This window comes from Panthera onca, chromosome B1 (genome assembly GCF_046562875.1).
Source record: "Panthera onca isolate mPanOnc1 chromosome B1, mPanOnc1 haplotype 2, whole genome shotgun sequence".
Classification (NCBI taxonomy): Eukaryota; Metazoa; Chordata; class Mammalia; order Carnivora; family Felidae; genus Panthera; species Panthera onca.
The window spans coordinates 82484589-82506425 of NC_138342.1; the positions used below are offsets into that span (position 1 = coordinate 82484589).

A 21837-nucleotide genomic window follows, 5' to 3' on the forward strand; every position below is an offset into this window, starting at 1 on the left:
TGGACAGGGTGGAGTAGCTGTCTTCAATGGCATTCAAGGTAGATATGACCAATGCTTCTTTATGTGCCTCCTTTCTCCTTCATGATGCTCTAAGGTCTCTTAGCAAGTTTACAGTAATGAAAATTTGTAATGACACAATCTAAACAGAATCAGAACACTATAGACAAAACTGCATAAATCCCAAAGGGCTCGACAGTTGTTTACCACTACATATGCCAGAAAAAAATGAGAAATTAAGAAGTGCTTAGATATTCACAGAAAGCTAAAGGATTCCTTCATATGTCTAAATTACACTATAAAAGTCCACTATGCAGTGACATTGCTTACACATAACTAAAGTGTGCAGCCATATTCTAAATTAGAGGCCCACTTAGAAACCTCATTATGTACAATGGTGAAAGCTAACCAAACTAAATAAACGCAGCTCTGATTCCGTGGGGGAAATGGTTCAAGACTCTTGCTCTTCCTCCTCCATAGGAGACTTGGTTTAGAAGACTCAAATACAATTAAGGGAAAAAAAATCATCTGATGTTTTGATGAAGGGCAAAATAACCTTAGTTTAACTAGACAACCAGATTTATGAATAACTGGGGATTTAAATATAGTTTCATTACTTAAAAAAAACAGTCAATGATTGCAATATGAAGTGACCACTCTTAAAGTGCCTACTTGCCTACTTCACAATTTTACAGTTTTCTCTAATTATTCTATGCTTTTTTTCCTCAGTGATTCAAACGTATACTAAATGTCTATTATGGGCAAAGCACTGGAAAGATACAGAAGAATATTGTTTCTGTCCTGGAGGAAGTATACATATATGAATCTTCTGACAATCTGTTCTTAGTGTGGGCAAAATATACTCAGGCATACGGTTATGTTAATACAGAAGAGCTGCTCATTGATTCAATACAGATACATGATCTAAAAATGCACCAGATGTACAAATTAGAATTTTTAGGTAACAGCTAGTTAATTTACAGCTCTTAAAAATCTTTTTAAACAAGTTTTATCTTTGAAATGGAAATTACTTTCCAAATAAAATTACATACTAAATTAACTTTGTTTTAAAGAATCAATATTATAAAACGTCTTGAAAAGACTTTACAATTTTATACTGAGTCAAGCAAAGGTTTGACCCCCAAATCTGAACTTTTTGCTAAATCTGAAACAAAATCTCAAAGGTATTTCAACTATTCTTCTTGAAGTTGATCAACTAACATCAAAGACACTTGGACAAACATGAATTTTGAGGACTTCAGTTTTTTAAATCTCAGAATCCTTACTACAGGAAATCCCAGATGTTATACCAAAAAGAATTTGCACAAATGGGAACCTAACAAAGCTCTGGAGTATAGGACAGATGTATCTAGGCAACCAAGAAAAGGACATGTTCCAACAAACTGTCAAAGTTCTAGAAGCAATAAAGGACTTTCAAGAGGAGAATCTTTTGGGACAAGGAATAAAGAATATACACAGGGCTAAAGGATGATGAGACTGAAGCTTTCTAAATGATGAGAAATAATCAAACAGTTGTGAGGAGATGGAAAAACAAAAAGGTAGGTCTACAGATGAGTATTTATTAACTATTCACCGTCCCTTCATTTTATGAGTGATTTAAAATGAAAAATTACACAGTTCATAAAATAAACATTCTAAAATGGTTACTTACGCCCAAAAGTCTTCAACAGTATCAAACTTAGAGATCAGCCGAAGGTTTGCTTGCCAAGTTTTGCTTTTATCATTTTTAAAAAACCAGAGTGCCCATCTACAAGTAAAAAGTCAGTGTTAAAAAAAAAATGGTAGTTTTATTACACTCACATTCCTAGCAGCATTCTTCACAATAGCCAAAGGGCGGAAGCAACCCAAGTGTTCACTAACAGATGAACAGATAAACAAAATGTGGTATAAACAAACATACAGTAGAATACTTATCAGACTTAAAAAGGAGATTCTGAGAATGAACCTTGAGGACATTAAGTGAAATAAGTCAATCAAAAAAGACAAAACATTATGATTCTACTTGAATTAGGTACCTAAAGTAATGAAACTCACAGAGGCAGAAAGTAGAATGGCAGGGGCTAGAAGGAAAGGGAATGCACAACTGTTTAATGAGTACAGAGTTTTAGTTATGTAAGATGAAAACGGTTAAGATGGTAAATTTTATGGTATGTGTATTCTAACACAATTAAAAATTTGTTTTAAGAATAATTTTAAATGGTAGGTTACACTGGCAAAAAATGAGTTTTCTTTCATTTTTAAAGTATGTATTTTATACCTACTTCATAACAGATTCTCTGCTATACTTTACAGACCCATTGGGGCTCATCCCGCAGAGTAATTCACAGAAATGTAGTAGAGAGACAATTACAGTGTGCTAAGTGCTATAACCAAGATATCAAGCAGTTACTCAAGAAAAAAGAGTGGAAGTACTTAACCAGAAAGGAAAGTAGGGACAAGAAGGCTGGATCTTTAGAGAAATGAAAAGGTATTAGCCAAGAAGGGATAATGGGACTTCTAAAAAAGAAGGGAAACTATTAATAAATTCTGTTTACTCAAACACACCAATAGGAAAATAACAAAATAAAGAGATTCATTGAGTAATGCTACCATAGATACATTCTGAAATAATGTATACTAGTTTCTCCATATCTGTATATACCTGTTAAAAGTTTTATTCTAATACCTGGAAGATAAACTCCTGTCATATCAAAGTTATAATTAAATATCCCAAGATAACATCTTTAGTACAATTATGTTGTCTGAATTACTATACCTAAGGTAACTCAAAAGGAGAATTTTATTTTCTCATTGACAAAAATGTTACCAAAAGATAGGTTTCCAAACTGATACATATATATATATTTCATAACTCCATGATTAATGTTTGGATAATCAGACATAAAAATGAGATGCATTTCAACATCCACTTGATAATCTCAATTTGCCAACCCACTATCAAGGAAGATAAAAAAGAAAAAAGGAAAGGCATAAAAATTATTAAACATAAATGTAAGGTCAAGTACTATACTTTGGTCTTCCAAAACTAATTCAATCTTTCCTCAAAAAATTAAAAATTGAACTACCATATCGTCTAGCAATTCTACTTCTGGGTATTTATCGGAATAAAATGAAAACACTAACTCAAAAAAAATATATGCACTCTCATGTTCATGCAGCATTACTTACAAAGTCAAGATGTGCAAACAACGTCAGCATCGATCAAAGAATGAATGGATAAAATAAGTGTTGTATGTACGCAACGGAGATTTATTCGCCCACCCCCCCCAAAAAAAAAAAAAAAGGAAGAAATCTTGTCATTTGCAACACTGAATAGACCTTGAGGGCATTATGCTAACTAAGTGAAACAAAGAAATAAGACAAATACCATATGATCTCATTTATATGTGGAATCTTAAAAAACAAAAAAACCAACCTCATAGACACAGAGAACAGACTGGTTGCTAGAAGTAGGGGTAGGGTGAAAAAGGGTGAAAGCAGTCAAAAGGTAACAAACTTCCAGTTATAAAATAAATAACTCCTAACTATGTAACATACAACATGGTGACTACAGTTAGTAACAATGTATTATGTTTATGAAAGTTGCTAAGAAACAATAAAAGTTCTCATCACAAGGAAAAAAACTTTGTAACTCTATCATGGCAGATGTTAAGTAAACTTTCTATAGTGATCATTTCACAATATGCATAAATACTGAGTTATGTGCTACACCTGAAACTAATATAATAGGTCAATTATATCTCAATTAAACATGATACCAAAATTGTCTTTTTTACTGCACTCAGCCATTAAACATGCAAAAATTTATCCTAATAATTAGATGACTAGGCAAAAATGTTGTACAAGAATGTTCTTAATACTGGAAAATTTGGAAACATCTTACGTGCCTTCAACAAGGGATCATTTAAATCACAGTTATCAAAATGTGGTTTGCAAGACACTTAGGGGACCCCCAGACCCTTATCAGAAGATGTGATAAGTAAAAACTATTTTCATAATAATGCTAAGGCATTCTTTTACTTTTCACTGTGTTAACATCTATACTAATGGTACAAAAGCAATGGTGCAGTGAATCTGCTGGTGTCTTACAAAGTTTCATACAGTGGGACCGAACTGTATTAGTAGTCACTATACCCTTTATTATCACCACCTCTCACAGTAACAACAATGTTTTAGCTAAGAATACAACTGGTGAAGCAGTAATTATTGGTTTCATTAAATTTCAATCTGTATACAGTCTTTTTCATACTCTGCAAAAAAATCAAAAACGACAAAAAAACACTTCTGCACACCAAAGAACAATGCTTAAAAAACTGAACTGTGAAATGAATTAGCCACTTTTTTCATGGCACACCACTTTAACCATGACTGACAGATAAACCATGGTTATTTCTCGAAAATGAAGTAGTGAGCCTGATGCTTTACTGTGGGCTTTCAGGAGAAAAATCAGAATTTTGGATATCCTGCATGTGCCCCTGTTGAGCTTGACAAACTTACTAAAGTTTAGTACTAGTGATACAAATATTACTGTTTTGATAATATATAATGAAAAGTATCAATATCCAGAAGATCTGTATAACTCACTGTTTTCCAAATGACCAGTGATGTTGCAAAATCATGCATGAGTAAAAGATCCATTCCAAATGCAAGACAAGCCAATAGATTTTTTTTAACATAACAGAGTAGGAAAAGTTCTTGGAGGGGCACCTGGGTGGCTCAGTCAGTTAAGCGTACAACTTTGGCTCAGGTCATGATCTTAACCGCTCAAGAGTTCAAGCCCATGTTAGGCTCTGTGCGGACAGCTCAGACCCTAGAGCCTGCTTCAGATTGTCTCCCTCTCTCTCTGCACTTCCCTGACTCATACTCTGTCTCTCAAAAACAAATAAAATACTGGGGGGAAAAAAAAAAAGAAAGAAAGAAAGAAAGAAAGGTTCTTGGATATGGTTTCAGATTTTACATTACAGGTGACCTATAAGAAACCTAGTATCAAAGAAGAATAGCTATCATTAGCTTAAAAGGCTATTAAAAACCCTCTTCCATTTTCCAACCATGAATTTGTGTGACTTCACATTTTCTCATACTTAATATAAAACAACTTATCTCCTCCATAGACTGAATGCAGAAGCGGCTATAAAAATACAACTAACTTCTATTAAGTCAGGCACTTGAAGGGATTTATAAAAACGCAAAGATGCTATACTTCCCATTATATTTTTAAAATATTTTTTCATATAAAATATTTATGTTGGGGTGCCTGAGTAGCTCAGTCGGTTAAGCATCCAACTTCAGCTCAGATCACGATCTCACAGTTCATGAGTTTGAGCCCGGCACAGGGCTCTGCAATGACAGTGTGGAGACTGCTTGAGATTTTCTCTCTTCCTCTGTCTCTGCCCCTTTCTCCCTCTCTCTCTCTCTCTCTCAAAATAAATAAAATATAAATACTTATGTTAATACAATGGATTTTCTAAATGAGTATTTAATTTTACACATTCTCGGCTTTTTCTAACATAATAAATGGAAATAGATAAAAATCTATATAACCAAAGCTTTGTGAAGTCTTCAATAACTTAAAAAAAATTTTTTTAATGTTTATGTTTGAAAGAGACACAGAGACAGAAAGCAAGCAGGGGAGGGGCAGAGAGAGAGAGAGAGGGAGAGACAAAACCAAAGCAGGCTCCAAGCTCTGAGCTGTTAGCACAGAGCCCGACAAGGGGCTCAAACCCACGAACCGTGAGATCATGACCTGAGCCGAAGTCTGGCGCTTAACCTACTGAGCCCACCCAGGAGCCCTTTCAATAACTTTTAGGAGTATAAAAAGTCCATGAGACCAAAAAGTTTGAGAACTGCTGACTTAAATAACATATACATATATAAAAGAGACTACCATGCAGTTATTTAATAGAATAATTATGTGGGTAGGGGTGCCTGTGTGGCTCAGTTGGTTAAGACTGACTCTTGGTTTCAGTGCAGGTCATGATCTTTCTCGGCTGTGAGAAGAGCCCTGTGTGTTCAGCATGGAGCCTGCTTGGGATTCTCTCTCTCTCTCTCTCTCTCTCTCTCTCTCTCTCTCTCTCTCTCTCCCTCTCACTCTACCCCTCCCCCACTTGCGTGCACATTCTCTCTCAAAACAAATAAATAAACTTTCAAAAAAAGGGGGGGGATAATTATGTGGGTAAAGTTATCCCTAAGACGTCAGACATGAAACCCAGAGCCATGGAGGAAAGGTGATATTGGACTACATAAATATCAAAAACCTGTGGGGTGCCTGAGTTAAGCATCATCCAACTCTTGATTTTGGCTCACAGTCATGAAATCATGAGATCAAGTCTCCCACCTGCCAACGCTCCCCCCAGCATTGGGCATGGAGGTCTGTTTGAGATTTTCTCTCCCTCTGCCCCTCCCTCCCCCACCAAAAAAAAAAAGACGTGTAAAAAACATAATTCCACAGACAATGCTATAAGACAAATGATTTGGTAATTCATTTTCAACCTAATGCCCCACCTGGATGAGTTAGCATCCCTAATTATAGTGCTTGGAATTAAACTTTAAAAGATACCACCCCTCCACCTCAACAGACAAAAGAAATGAGCAGACTGTCCACAGATAAAAACAAAAATGATCAATAAATATGAAACTGCTTTGGAACTTCAATAAAAGAAATGCAAACAAAATGACAAGACATTGGTTTTATAAATCAGAATAGGACCAGTTCATCTGGTCCTGAAAAGACTGATGGCACCAATTGGCAAAGATGTAGAAACCAGGAACTCTCAAACTGCTAAGAGCCTAAACTGATAAAAGGAGGATAATTTGGCAATTATCTACAAAAGTTAGTCTTTAACCTAAGAAATCTGAAACTTCTATAAATATATTCACACAAGTGCACAAAAACATATAGGAATGTGTACACTACAACACTGTAAATAGAAAACAAAAAAAAATCTATACACTCATTAATATAAGCTTAATATGACTATATATTCATTTACTATAAGGCAGTAGTTTAAAATAATGAGCCCAAATCTGCACAAACAAAAAAGGTCACCTGTATAAAAAAAAAAGATATGTACATTGAAAAGCTCTGGAGGGGTGCCTGGGTGGCTCAGTCGGTTGAGCGTCTGACTTTGGGCTCAGGTCATGATCTCGCGCTCCATGAGGTCGAGCCCCGCATCAGGCTCTGTGCTGACAGCTCAGAGCCTGGAGCCTGCTTCCGACTCTGTGTCTCCCTCTCTCTCTGTCCCTGTCCCTCCCCTGCTTGTGCTCTGTCTCCCTGTCTCTCAAAAGTAAATAAACATTAAAAATTTTAAAACAAGAAAAAAGAAAAGCTCTGGAAAACTACAAACCAAATTTAGCACTGACTACTCCACAGAGTGAAGAAAAGTAAAATGGAGAAGAGAATATCTGAGGAAAATCAGAGAACATTTACTTTATATACTTGTACTCTGATGATTTGCTTTCTTATAATTATTATAGATTAAGTAAATAATGAGGAAACTACCAAACTGTGAACATAAAGCATCCTGGAATATTTTTCTAAATGATGCTATTTTACACAAGAAGTGCAATCATAGAGAAACTGAAATCCTCACAGCCCATTTTAGGATTAATTAGTTTGTCTACTGATGACACTTAAAAAAAAATTTTTTTTTAATGTTTATTTATTTTTGAGAGAGAGAGAGAGAGCGAGCGAGCGAGCATGAGCGGGGGAGGGGCAGAAAGAAAGGGAGACACAGAATCCAAAGCAGGCTCCAGGCTGTCAGCACACAGCCCGACGCAGGGCTCAAACTCGCAAACCATGAATGATATCAGGACCTGAGCCGAAGCTGGACGCTCAACTGACTGAGCCACCCAGGCACCCCTACTGATGATGCTTTTAAAAAAAAAAATTTTTTTTTATGTTTACTTACTTTTTGAGAGAGTGGGGGGGGGGGGGGACAGAGAGAGAGGGAGGCACAGAATCTGAAGCAGGTTCCAGGCTCTGAGCTGTCAGCACAGAGCCCAATGTGGGGCTGGAACCCCAAAACCAAAACCATGAGAGCATGACCTGAGCTGAAGTCAGTCGCTTAACCAACTGAGCCACCCAGGGGCCCCCGTATGACACTTTTCAGGACTCCTCAGATTTTATTCAAACTGTGAGGGATTATGTCTTGATTACTCTCCCCAACGACAACACTAAAAACTGGGCTTAGCACAGAAGGCATACAGAGTGGCTTTTTTATAAGATAATACTAAAAAGATGAAAAAATACCTTAAGGGGTTTGGTGCTGTTAGGTTGAATTATATGAAATTGCTGCTAATCAATAGTTCAACTTTGGTATAATGCTTTCTTGAGGATAGATTATACCTCTATGGACTATCTGATCTTTGATAACTCACTCACTAGCTGACAATCTTCACTGTCCAGAGCATTAATTTCTTCCTTGCTACAGGATATGCTGAACTACAGGTCTCCTATGAAAAAACTACATAAAACACATTTGGACTTTTATTTCAGTGAGTCTACCAAGATAATGAGAAACGATAAGAGATACTGCAGATTCAGTTACAGACCACCATAATAAAGCAGATATTGCAATAATGTCAATTGAAGTTTCTGGTTTCCCACTGCACATAAAAGTTATGTTTATACTATACTGTAGTATAGTAAGGATACAATAGGATTATGTATTTAAAAATGTGTATGTTTCAATTTAAAAATATTTTATTGCTGGGGGTGCCTGGATGGCTCAATCAGTTAAGCATCCGACTCTTAATTTTGGCTCAGGTCATGATCTCACAGTTCATGAGTCTGAGCCCTGCTTGAGGACTTCTCTCTCAAAATAAATAAACTTAAAATGCTAACCATTATCCAAGCTTTTAGTGGGTCACCTTTTTGCTCATGGAAGGTCTTGCCTTGATGTTGCTGGCTGCTGCCTGACCAGTGGGTGGTTACTGAAGGATGGGGTGGCTGTGGTAATTTCTTAAAGTAAGACAACAATGAAAATTTGCTGTCAACACTGATTGATTCTTCCTTGGACAAACGATTTCTCCATAGCATGCAATGCTGTTTGGTATTTTACCCACAGAGCTTCTTTCAAAATTGGAGTCAATCCTCTCAAACTCTGCTGCTGCTTTATCCAACTAAGTTTATGTAATATTCTACATCTTCTGTTGTCATTTCAACAATCTGCACAGCATCTTCACCAGGAGTAGGTACCATCTCAAGAAACTATTTTCTGTGCTTATCCATAATAAGCAACTCCTTACCCATTCAGTTTTATGATGAGATTACAGGAATTCAGTCACACCTTCAGGCTCCAATTCTAATTCTAGTTCTCTTGCTATTTCTACCACATTTGTAGTTACTTCTTCCACCAAAGTCTTGAACCCTTCAAAGTCATCCAGGAGGACTGGAATCAACTTCTTCCAAATGCCTGTTCATGTTGACATTTTGAGCTCTACCCATGAATCACCATGTTTGTAATGGCATCTCAGAATGGTGAATCCTTTCCAGGGGCACCTGAGTGGCCCAGTTGATTAAGCATCTGACTTTGATTTGGGTTCAGGTCATGATCTCACAGTCTGAGTTGGAGCCCCTCATCTGGCTCTCTGCAGAGCCTGCTTTAGATCCTCTGTCCCCCTCTCTCCCTGCCTTTCCTCCACCCACGCACTCTCTCCCTCTCTCAAAAATAAACATTAAAAAACAAAAAACAACAGTGAATCCTTTCCAGAAGATTTTCAATGTACTTTGCCCAGATCATCCAGAGGAATGACTATCTATGGCAGCTATAGTCTTACAAAATGTATTTCTTAAATAGTAAGACTTGGAAGTCAAAATTACTCAAGCTGCAAAATGGATGTTGTATTAGCAGGCATGAAAATAACATGAACCTTGTACATCCCAACCAGAACTCTTGGGTGACCAGAATCATTTTCAATGAGTAGTATTTTGAAAGGAATCTTTTTGCTCTGAGCAAGTTTCAACACTGGGCTTAAAATATTCAGTAAACCATGTTGTAAACAGAAGTGCTGTTATCCACTTTATTGCTCCATTTATAAAGCACAGGAGAGTAGATATAGCATTATTCTTTAGGGCCCTAGGATTTTCAGGATGGTAAATGAGCACTGGCTTCAACCTAAAGCCACCAGTTGTATTAGACTCTAACAGGAAAGTCAGCCTGTCTTTTGAAGCTTTGAAGCCAGGCACTGACTTCTCCTCTCTAGCTATGGAAGTCCATCTAGATGGACTAAATCTTCTTCCACTAAAAGGCTGTTTCATCTACACTGAAAATCTATTGTTTAGCGAAGCCAGCTTCATAATGATCTTAGCTAAATCTTCTGGATACTTGCTGCAGCATCTACATCAGCACTTGTTGCTTCATCTTGCCCTTTTATGTTATGGAGATGGCTTCTTTCCTTAAGCCTCACAAACCAAACCTGTGTTAGCTTTAACCTTTTCTTCTGCAGCTGCCTCACCTTTTTCAGCCATCACAGAATTGAAGAGAATTAGGGCCTTGCGCTGGATTAGGTTTTGGCTTAGGGGAATGTTAAGGTTGGTTTGATCTTCTATCCAGATCACTCAAACTTTCTCCATTTCAACAGTAAGTCTGTTTCACTTTCTTATCATTCATGTGCTTGCTGGAGTAGCACTAATTTCCTTCAAGAACTTTTCCTTTGCATTCACAACTTGGCTGTTGAACAACAGGTTTAGTTTTTGGCCTCTCTTGGCTTTCAACATGCCTTCCTCACTCAGCTTAATCATTTCTAGCTCTTGAATTAAAGTGAGATGTGTGGGACTCTTCCTTTCACCTGAGCACTTAGAGGCCACTGTAGGGTTACTTATTGACCTAATTTCAATATTGTGCCTCAGGGAATAGGGAGAACAGAGGAGAGGGAGAGAGATGGGGGAACAACTGGTCAGGAAAGCAGTCAGAACACAGACAACATTTATTAAGTTTGCCATTTTATATGGGCATAGTTCATGGTGCCCCAACACAACTACAATAGTAACAAATCAAAGATCACTGATTACAGATCACCCTAACAAACACAGTGAAAAAGTTTGAGATATTGTGAGAACTGCCAAAATGTGAGAGACACAAAATGAGCAAATGCTGTTGGAAAAATAGCACCAACAGACTTGTTCAATGCAGGATGGCCACAAACCTTCAATTTGAAAAAAAAAAAAATGCAGTATCTGCAAAATCCAATAAAACAAAGTATGCTGTGAAACATACATAGGCTTATAGGATCTTTAAAAGTCTTGGGGTAGGAGAATGAAAGAAACTTGAACACTTATATATCCCCAGAAATTAATTCCAATTTACTTTCCTCCAGATTCTTGCCTTTTTCTTCTCACCATCAGCTCTCAGTACATTCATTTTAATTTTCATCATATAAACCATAAAAATACAAACATACTGGTAAGTGGTGGGATGGTGTTAATGAGCTATAGTCAACTGTAACTATGAAACTCAATTCATTTTTTTTTTTTTTTTAGTAGGCTCTGCACCCAACATGGGGCTCACAACCCCTGAGATCAAGAATCACATGCTCTACCAACTGAGCCACCCAGGTGCCCCAAAGCTTAACTCATCTTAACCTCTCCTCTTTTCTTCTAACTTGGCTTAAATACAAACTAACCGGAGTGCCTGGGTAGCTCAGTTAAGTGTCCGACTCTTGATCTCAGCTCAGGTCTTGATCTCAGGGTTGTGAGTTCCAACTCCACATTGGGCTCCACAATGGTTGTGGAGCCTACTTTAAAAAAAAAAAAAAAAAAAAAACCACCCACCAGACTCCACATCCCTTAGAGCTTTTTCTCCTTCACACCCCAACTTTAAGTTGCTTATCTTCTCTATAACACATTTGTATACTTTCTATTCACTATGCAAACTACTCCAATCTTTTTCCATCATCTACATTCTACTAAATTTTCTCCTACATTAGCAAAGAATTTGCCATTCAATCCAATGGTCATTTTGAAATGTTTATTACTCAATCCAATGGGTATGTGACCTTTTTGTGGCACATACACTATTGACCACATACCTGTCCTTAAAACAAACCATTTTCTTTGCTTCTCTGACCACCACTCTAGTTTATACAGTTTATATGTCTAAACCCTTCATAGGCATTCTCCCTCCAAAAAATCCCTTACATGCTGGTATCCCAAGCCTCTGTCTTGAGTCAAGTTCACTTTAAAGAGAATTCATGTACTACTAGTTTCACTCACCACCAATTACTGGTGAACTTCAAACCCAATGTCTCAACCAGTTCTTTCTGAGCTCAAGACTCACACATAACACTGCTTACTAGAAACAGGTTATCCAAATGAAAATGGAATCCTCAACCTAATATATTTAAAACTAGTCTCACCCAGTCATTCACCATTTACCTTACTGCCTAAGTCAGAAAAACTTGTATGTCAGAAGGCTTACCTGTTCTGTAAAGGATGTTTAATATAGTGTTCTGGGTTAGCAACCTCCTGATTAGATTCTGTTTTCTCTTCTTCTGAAGGCGGGGGATTAGGAGTAGGGGTGGTTTCCTAATGGAAAATAATAAAACATTATTTTAAATGTCTTAACTATGATAGCAATACTCTAAATCAACTTGAACTAATATTGCCAATATTCCCTAAGGAGAAAGAATTACAGAAGCATTTCATAAAATAGACCACAGACCAAGCTCTAAGAAAAGCACCAGACTCTCCCATTCTAGCCATCTCTGCACTAAGAGCAAAGGGTTTCTCAAGTTTAAAAATACAGTAACAATATTGTATACAGTTATCTTTCACTTACGCATTTTAGTATCAGAAAGACTGTTAGACACCATGCAACAAAATTAAGGAAATCAGCTGTCTTTCTTAACATACCATTAAAGTACTATGTATGATTTGGAGAATGGGGGGAATACAACTAATGTTGGAGAGTATAACAGCTTTATAAAGTGACCAAGTCAATACTATATAGGTCTTTCCTTCATGTCATACTGTTATATAGTAACCTAAAAGTTCTGCAACTTCTGTCATTTTCAACTAGCCCTAGGCAAAAAAGCTCGACACTGGCTTGAACTAAATCTTCTTCTTGGTTAGACATAATTAATATTGTCATCTAAAAATGTCAGGGAAAAAAGGAGCTTGTGGATGATCTGTGTTCACAGCCCATGTAGCTCTTCACCCTGTTATAAATTATGGTCAACAAAACAGAATTCCAAGGAAAGGCACCAGAAGCTAAAAGAAAAGCTGATTTTGTTCAAAAAGGGCACCACAACAAGAGTCTAGGAGTCAAATTTAAACCAGCAAAACCCTCGAGATATTATGTTCACATTAACAAGATTATGTAAATCAGTTATGTAGGATCTAAAAGATCTAGCAGGTAGGTGGTAAATATTCAACTGACAAAACACATTTTTCTTAATAACATGACATGTCCAGGAATTAATTTCTACTGGCCTAAGAAATTGCTCACAGCAGGAGCTAGGTCTTGATTTTGCTCATAATTATAATGCCAATGAGCAAAGTGCTATACTCAATAGGAATTTATTGGTGTGATCACTTAAGTAATAAATTTAAATGTTTACAAAGCAATTAAGACCCTAAAATTTACATAGTCAATGCTTTAAAAATCACCTTTTTTTACTGCATTTTTCCATCACAGTCAATTTACATCTTCGTATAATTACCAAAAACTATTCCTTACCCCACTAGCTTAAAATTAATGACAGTCTCCAGACAGGCAGTCTCCATGAATAAACAGGGAACAGTTAGGGACTAACAAGGCAGGTGGGCTTTGGGGGACAAAGTACTAGAGAAAAATGGGCTGCAGAGGTGTGAGCCTCAAAAAATCTATGTAAAAAGCCCTCACAGGTCCTTGGCTAGTTTAAACTGTGACATTCAGAGTACAGGAACAGCTGAGCCAAGACTTCAGAGGCGAATAACATAAGACTGGGTTCAGACCAAGCCAGAGTGGGTGGGTGAAATCCTCAGCTTTCTGATGAAATCCTAGAAAGGCCATGCCCTAGGAATCAGGTGAAACATATCTAACAAAACCTAAAACCAACCTTTGACAATATCAAGGTAATCTACCTATAAATTAAGTGCCTAAAAGAACCAAACTCTACACTCTTCAGGAGAGAACATAATCCTGTGTCTCTATGGGAAAATAGCAAAGTCTTAATAATCAAGATTGTTACAGTAAAATAGAAGAAAAGATAGAAAGATGAAAAAAACAGAGTATTTGAAAATGAAACTGAGAGTGCCTAGGTGGCTTAGTCAGTTAAGCATCTGACTCGGTTTAGGCTCAGGTCATGATCTCATGGTTCCTGATTTTGAGTTCTACACTGGGCTCTGTGCTGTCAGTGTGGAACCTGCTTAGAATTCTCTTTCCCTCTCTCTCTGTTCCTCCCCGCCTTGTGTGTGCTCTCTCTCTCAAAATAAATAAACTTAAAAAAAAAGGGAACAAATCTATTTTAAAGGAACCAAATGGAGATTATGGAACTGCCAAGTACAATGTCTGAAATTAAGAGCTCTCTTAATTTGATTAACAAGAAATTCAACTCAGCAGAATAAGACTGGTGAAATCAAAGATAAGTCAACAGAAGATATTCAAATAGAGACAGGGGGAAAAAAGATGCTAAGAAACACTGGTATCAATGACAGCCTAACTATGAAGAGAGCCCAAATGCCCATCAACCGATGGATAAAGATGATGTGGTAAATACATACACATACACACACACACACACACACACACACAAAAATGGAATATTACTCAGCTGTAAAAAAAAAAAATGAAATCTTGCCATTTGCAACAACGTGGATGGAGCTAGTGTATTATACCAAGAGAAATAAGTGAAAGAAAGACAAACACCATATGATTTCATTCATATGTGAAATTTAAGAAACAAAACAGGTGAACAAATGGGAGGAGGGAGAAAAAAGAGAGGGAAACAAACCATAAGAGACTCTTGATGATAGAGAACTGAGGAGTTGGAAGGAGGTAGATGGAGGATGGGCTAGATGGGGGATGAGTACTAAGGAGGGCATTTGTTATGATGAGCACTGGGAGTTGTATGTAAGTGATGAATCCCTGAATACTACTGCTGAAACCAGTATTACACTGTACGTTAACTAAAATTTAAATAAAAATTTGAAGAAAAAAACACTGTCGAAGAGGTTTATTAAGTTCAAAGACAAGATGAGAAAATGGGACAGAAGCAATACATAAATAATGACCAAAATATATAGTATCTCATCTGAAACTCAAGTCACAGACTCAAAAACCTGAAGGAATTCCAAGCAGCAAAACACAAACAAAACTGTATCTGGGGACATCAGATTCAAACTACTGAAAACTAAATATAAAGAAGCCGTATTAAAAGCAGTTAGGAAATCGGTGTTGGGGGCGGATGGGTGTTTCAGTTGGTTAAGCACCTGACTTCGGCTCAGGTCATGATCTCACAGTTCGTGAGTTCGAAAGTCCTACATTAGGCTCTGTGTTGACAGCTCAGAGCCTGAAGGCTGCTTCGAATTCTGTGTGTGTGTGTGTGTGTGTGTGTGTGTGTGTGTGTGTGTGTGTGTCTGCCCCTCCTCTACTCATGCTCCTTCTCTCTCTCTCAAAAATAAATACTAAAAAAAATTTTTTTAATAAAAATAAAAGCAGTTAGGAGGGAAACACACACACACACACACACACACACACACACACACACACACACACACCCCCCTAACTTTCCAACAGCAACTATGGAAGCCATAAGACAACAGAATATCTCCATGCTGAAAGAAAAACTGTCAACCTAGAATTCAATGCCTAGGAAAAATATCCTTCACAACCCACCCCACCCCACCCCACCCCACCACCACCCCACATACACACAGGTCCAACATAAGGGGAACACCAAAGGAAAAGTCTTCAGGCTAGAGGAAGAATAAGATCCCACTAGGAACATGAAAATGCAAAAAAGGAATGAAAAGCCCTGCAAAAGGTAAATCAGTGGGTAAATATGTAAGAAACTTACAAATAGTTTAAAGGAACAATAATAATGATGTTTTAGCGAGTTTAAAATATTAGTGATTGGTCCTAGCAAAGGACAGAGTATATATATGGATTTGTGAGGTTGGGTATGCAGTATATTCTTCCTCCAAAAGTTCAGTAAATTCTCTTATCTAAAAGACAAGTAAAATTTACTCATAAGTTCCAAATCCTCAATACAACCATACTTTCAGAACATTTATTTAAACAGTTTATGTCAGCAGCACACTAAAAAATAATTAATTATAGTATGAGTAATTACAAGTTTCATGAGGTCCAAAATGTCACCTAACTCAGTATTTTCCTTTCTTTTTGGTTACTCAACTCTTTTCACAATTAGGGGAATGATGAAAGACTCAGATGGTATAAAAAGTCTCTGGACACATAGAAATTGAAAGCAATTAATAACAGGAAAAAGTATATTCAGTTCCTAGAATTTAAAAAAAGTTTCTTTTAAAATTTAAAAGTCCTACCTTAATTGATGTTTTAGTCTTTATACTAAGAATATATAATTTTAGATTTTTCTTATAACCAAAACACTCAACTTTAAAAAATGTGTCTGTGGATATATGAATAAGTATAATTTAAAATCTTTCAGTATTCACTTTTAATATAGAAATATGCTAGGTGTTAAGACAAATACTCTAAAAAAAATATTAACCATAGACATTCATCTTTTCAGTAGTTAAAACCTCTTTTTCATAACGTAAGCAGTATTGATGTTTCTTTTATTTAGTCTTTTAAGTTACTGTGTGCAGTTTAATAGTCTTCTGTTTAAAATTTTAACTTAAGGATTTCTCAAACTCTTCTAATAAAGCAAAAATGGTTTTAATAGCCAATTATTTTCAAGATGGAATACAAAATACTCTATGAAAATATTCATATGGCACAAACCAAATCTACTAAGATTTAGAAACCACTTCATGATAGAAATTACCTATGAAAACATTAACATTATACAGGGCACATTTTCAAAAAAAAAGAAAAAAAGGCATATTTTCTTGGCATACATTTTCTCATTTAGGTCATATTTTGTTATGACCATCTACTTTTCTTAGCAGTCCATTCTTTTTTTTTTAATGTTTATTTTGAGAGAAAGAGAGGAACAGGCACACACAAGCAGGAGAGGGGCTGAGAGAGCAGGAAAGAGAATCCCAGAGGGCTCCGTGATGCCAGCACACAGCCAGACACGGGGCTCAGTCTCAGGAACTGTGAGATCATGACCTGAACCAAATTCAAGAGTTAGAGGCTTAACTGACTGAGCCACCCAGGAGCCCCTCACCAATCCATTCTTAATCAGCAGAAATTTAAACCAAAAAGCTTACTATCAAACACTCACCTTCTAAGTTTCTTGCAGTTATGTTGTAAATTACTGCAAAGGAAAAAAAAAAAAAAAAACTTGGGACTATTGAGGCATGCCTCATTAAAATCATTTCCTGCTAATTTCTTTCAACTTATTATTTTGTTGTTATAAAACCTCTTAAGTTTGATTCACAGAATCGGAATTTTTTTTAACTGAGATAAAACATTAGAAAAATAATATCAATGTAGGCTATTTAAAACTTTCAGGCTAATTCAGTGGGGGTAGTCCATTCTACAGGGAAAGTCCAATTTCTAAACAACCTCCTGAATCTATGGCAACATATACAATGAGAAACGATGTCCAGAATGATGGCCATACTATATTAAACTCTTTGATCAAAAAATGATTTATAATTACCACCATATGCCAAACCAGAACAAAGAAATACAATTTATTTTTCTAAGGGACTGAAACAAAAAAACCACTTTCGTTCCACTCTTAAGCATAAGCCTGTAACAAATCTCCAAATTATCCATTATTTGTCCTAATTTGCTAAGTACTTCTAATATAAACTGAATTTGAAAATAAAATTATCTTAAAATTTTATCTCCTCTTAAAACTATTTGTAAAGTTATTAACTACCAAGGTTTCTGAGACTTAAGATTACCATGAAATAGGTACAGGAGGGCTATGTGGTATTTGTTAACAGCAATTTCACAAAATTCTCTCTGAAAGCTCCATAGCAGGGGTTTTCATGGTATGTTTAACAACTGATTCAATCAGTTATTTTTAAATGTGGAAGATCATCAAATCAGCAAGGAACCAAAATTATTGTATGATTGTAGAAGAACTAAAAAACATTATTTTATAACCTGTCATTTTTATTGTTGCTTTACATATAGAGCAAATAATAAGATAGTTTCAAATTTACATTCAATTTAAAAACAAAATTCTTCACCGCAAAGTTCCACAACATTCCTATATCTACTCTCTCAGCTTGATAGTCTCCTCTGTAAGCAAATTTCATTGGAAATTACATCTTAAATACCCATGCTTTACCAGTATTTCTAAATTTTAAAATTATGCAAAAACACAAAAGGCTAATTTAACAGATTATAGCTACTCTCAAAGTAATGAAATACATTCTTTCCAAGTTGTTATTTAAATTCCAATTAACATACAGTGTAGCAGTAGTTTCAGGTATAGAATTTAGTGATTCAACACTTAACATACAACACTGGGTGTTCATCACAGCCCAATGCCCTCCTTAAACCCTTCCCTCCACAGACCTCCCCTCCAGTAATGATCAGTTTGTTCTCTATAGTTTAGAGCCTGTTTCTTGGTCTGCCTCTTTTTTTAAACCCCTATTTTGTTTCTTAAATTCCACATATGAGTAAATCATGTTTTTCTCTGACTTCACTTACTCAGCTTAGCATAATACTCTCTAGCTCCATCCATGCCATTGCAAACGGCAAGATTTCTTTCATTTTTTATGGCTAATTATCCAGTGTGTGTATACACACACACACACACACACACACACACACACACCACAGCTTCATCCATTCACCAATGGACGCTTGGTTGTTTCCATAATTTGGCTATTGTTGATACTGCTATTAACATTGGGGTGCATGTATCCCTTCAAATTAGTATTTCTGTATCCTTTGGGTAAATACCTAGTACTACAATTGCTGGATTGTAGGGTAGTTCTATTTTTTTTTTTTAAAGAAATTTTTTTAATGTTTTATTTATTATTGAGAGAGAGTATGAGCTGGGGAGGGGCAGAGAGAGAGGGAGGCACAAAATCCAAAGCAGGCTCCAGGCTCTGAGCTGTCAGCACAGCCCATTGCAGGACTCGAACTCGTCAACTGTGAGATCATGACCTGAGCTGACTGAGCCACCCAGGAGCCCCTAGGTAGTTCTATTTTTAACTTTCTGAGGAACTTCCATACAGTTTTCCAGAGCGGCTGCACCAGTTTGTATTCCCATCAACAGTGTAAGAGGGTTCCCCTTACTCCACATCCTCGCCAACACCTGTTGTTTCCTGTGTTGTTAATTTTGTTTCAAGTAATCAAATACATTTTTAACTTAAAAGACAAACTATACTTGAAAAACTATTGTATAAGACATTTCAGGTGGTGAGAATGGAGAGCACAAAGCCATGAGATAGTGCAGTGCTTAACTAGAAGATGGTAAAGAACCAATGAGACTTAAAGAGTTCATGAAACCAAACACACACTAGAACAGTGGGCTGAAGGGAGATTGTGAAAGGCCTCAAAGGTCAGGCTAAAAGTGTACCTTTCATCTTGTGAGCAATGGAAGCCATTCACTGACAGATCAAAATGATTAAATACTGATGACAAGTAAGGGAATAGAAAAGACAACGAGTTTAAGTGCAAAATATTAAAACTGTTTTTGGATTTGCTGAGTTAATGAGATTCAAATAAACAAGCTGTCTTATAATTCAGTGGTCCCAGGGCTCAATAGGTGTCATAGCAAGAGAAGAAAGTTGGGGGGGGGGGGGGGGGGAGTAGAGCAAGGGTGGGACAAGTCTAATAATTAGCCACAAAGAAATCTCCAGCAACTTTTGAATGTTGCTACAGCATGGTAGAACATAGTAACATTCTGCAAAAACCAGCACATGTACCACACACAATATTAACTTTGTGGGTCAATCCTAATATTATAAAGCTACTCCATAGATATAGTATTATCTCTCTAATCTGACTACAGTTTAGATTCTTCCTTCTAGCCATGTTCAATTCTACACTGCTTTAATTCCAAAACCATGGTGTGCTTTTTCATGGTTATGAACATTCAAGATTTTTCATTAACTCAACCCAAACACACAAACTATCTCTCCTTAGAAGTAACAATGAGCCTTACCCTCAGGACACCCAATTAGTGTCTTCCATTACTTCAATGAACAAATATTACTACTGAGAACTTCCAGAGTCTCCCAACCCCCCACACCTTTGGGGCATCCCCTAAACCTTAATTTGAAGTAAGCAAAAATCAATAGTTCCCTTGGCACTAATAAGTTAGGTTTTAAAACAAAGTGTGGTCCACAGACTTCTGCTGGTTGTAGTCTACAATGAGGTTAGGTATAGAAATAGAAAGTAGGGGCGCCTGGGTGGCTCAGTCGGTTAAGTATCGGACTCTTGGTTTTGGCTCAGGTATGATCTCAGTTTGTGAGATCCAAGCCCACATGGGGCTCTGTGCTGACAGTGTGGAGCCTGCCTGGAATTTTCTTTCTGCCCCTCCTACCACCTCCAGCACGTGCATGTGTGCGCTCTCTCAAAATAAATAAATAATATGGAACATAAACACTTAGAATACTTCATAGAAATCTGACAGTATTTTTGTACCTGGTCACACTAAAAATAGCAAATTCAGGCTTATATTTTTGTGCATTTTTTTCACTTTTATCCTATTTCCATGATTTACAAAAACATTACATTAAAACTGTTTAAAAACAAAATAGAAAACAAACTCATGTTCTGCTAGAGTATGAGAAGCACTGGTTTAGGTCACATACTCTTGAGCCATGTCACCCAGATTAGAATCCCAGCTCTGCCATTCACAGTTGTATAATTGCAGGCAAATTCAACAGAACAACAAATAATGGATAATGATATTATTGGTAACCCATTTTCAGTACCACTTTCTCATATTCTCCCTTCCTTGCTTCACTACTTTTCTTAGCAGAATTAGAAAAGACCAGTTGCAGAATTAACAGAAATATAAATGCTATTATGGCAAAGATAACTGCAATTATCTCTACAAATTACTCCACATTTCAGTAAACTGAAGGCACTACATACATTAAAGATATGAAATAATGAGAAGAGTAAGCAAATAAGAACAGAAAAGGATGGTGTTTTATGACTTTTAAAGTGGTAACACCCATCCTCACACTTCATCATAGGTAACACTTACAAAGCAGTTACTATCAAATAATGTGCTACATATTTTTATATACGTTATTTCAACATTTATATAAACTCAGTCAATATATTTAATCTTCACAATACTGTGAAACTACTGTTCTCTCTGCTTTTCAAATTTAAGTGCTGAGAAGTTACTATGGACTAGTTGTACTCTACATTGAATTCAAGACTGTCAGGGTTCATGGATAGGAATACTGTATGTCTTGGTTTTACCTGTTTGTTGTTTCAGCTATTAGAACCTTCGTTCACTCTCAAAAGTGCCCCAGAGTTGGAGAATAAATTACATATGGTACTAAGGTACTCCTTCCAGGCAGCATACCCCTGTGCTGTATGTACTATACTAGATATAGTATATACTATATATATACTATACACTATATACTACACACACACACACACACACACACACACACACACACACACACACACTATACTTTGTGCCACAGCCTCAGGCTCAACACCTTCACTATCTTGCAAGCGCATGCCACTGCCAATAAGCTAGAAAAAAAAAGGCATAAATGGTGCACCTCACACTCCCAACACACACAAAATC

General features: G+C 36.5%; 1 protein-coding gene across 3 annotated transcripts in view; it reads right to left on the minus strand.

The window, feature by feature from the left end:
- EIF4E (eukaryotic translation initiation factor 4E) overlaps nucleotides 1–21837 on the minus strand; it is a 45712-nt gene that overhangs the window by 7518 nt on the left and 16357 nt on the right. For all 3 annotated transcript variants that reach the window (XM_060654583.3, XM_060654584.3, XM_060654582.3), the window contains 2 exons: nucleotides 12435–12541; nucleotides 1670–1765 (listed from right to left, as the gene is read on the minus strand). In XM_060654583.3, the coding sequence (XP_060510566.1) occupies nucleotides 1670–1765; nucleotides 12435–12541 (203 nt within the window). The remainder of the gene's footprint in view (nucleotides 1–1669; nucleotides 1766–12434; nucleotides 12542–21837) is intronic.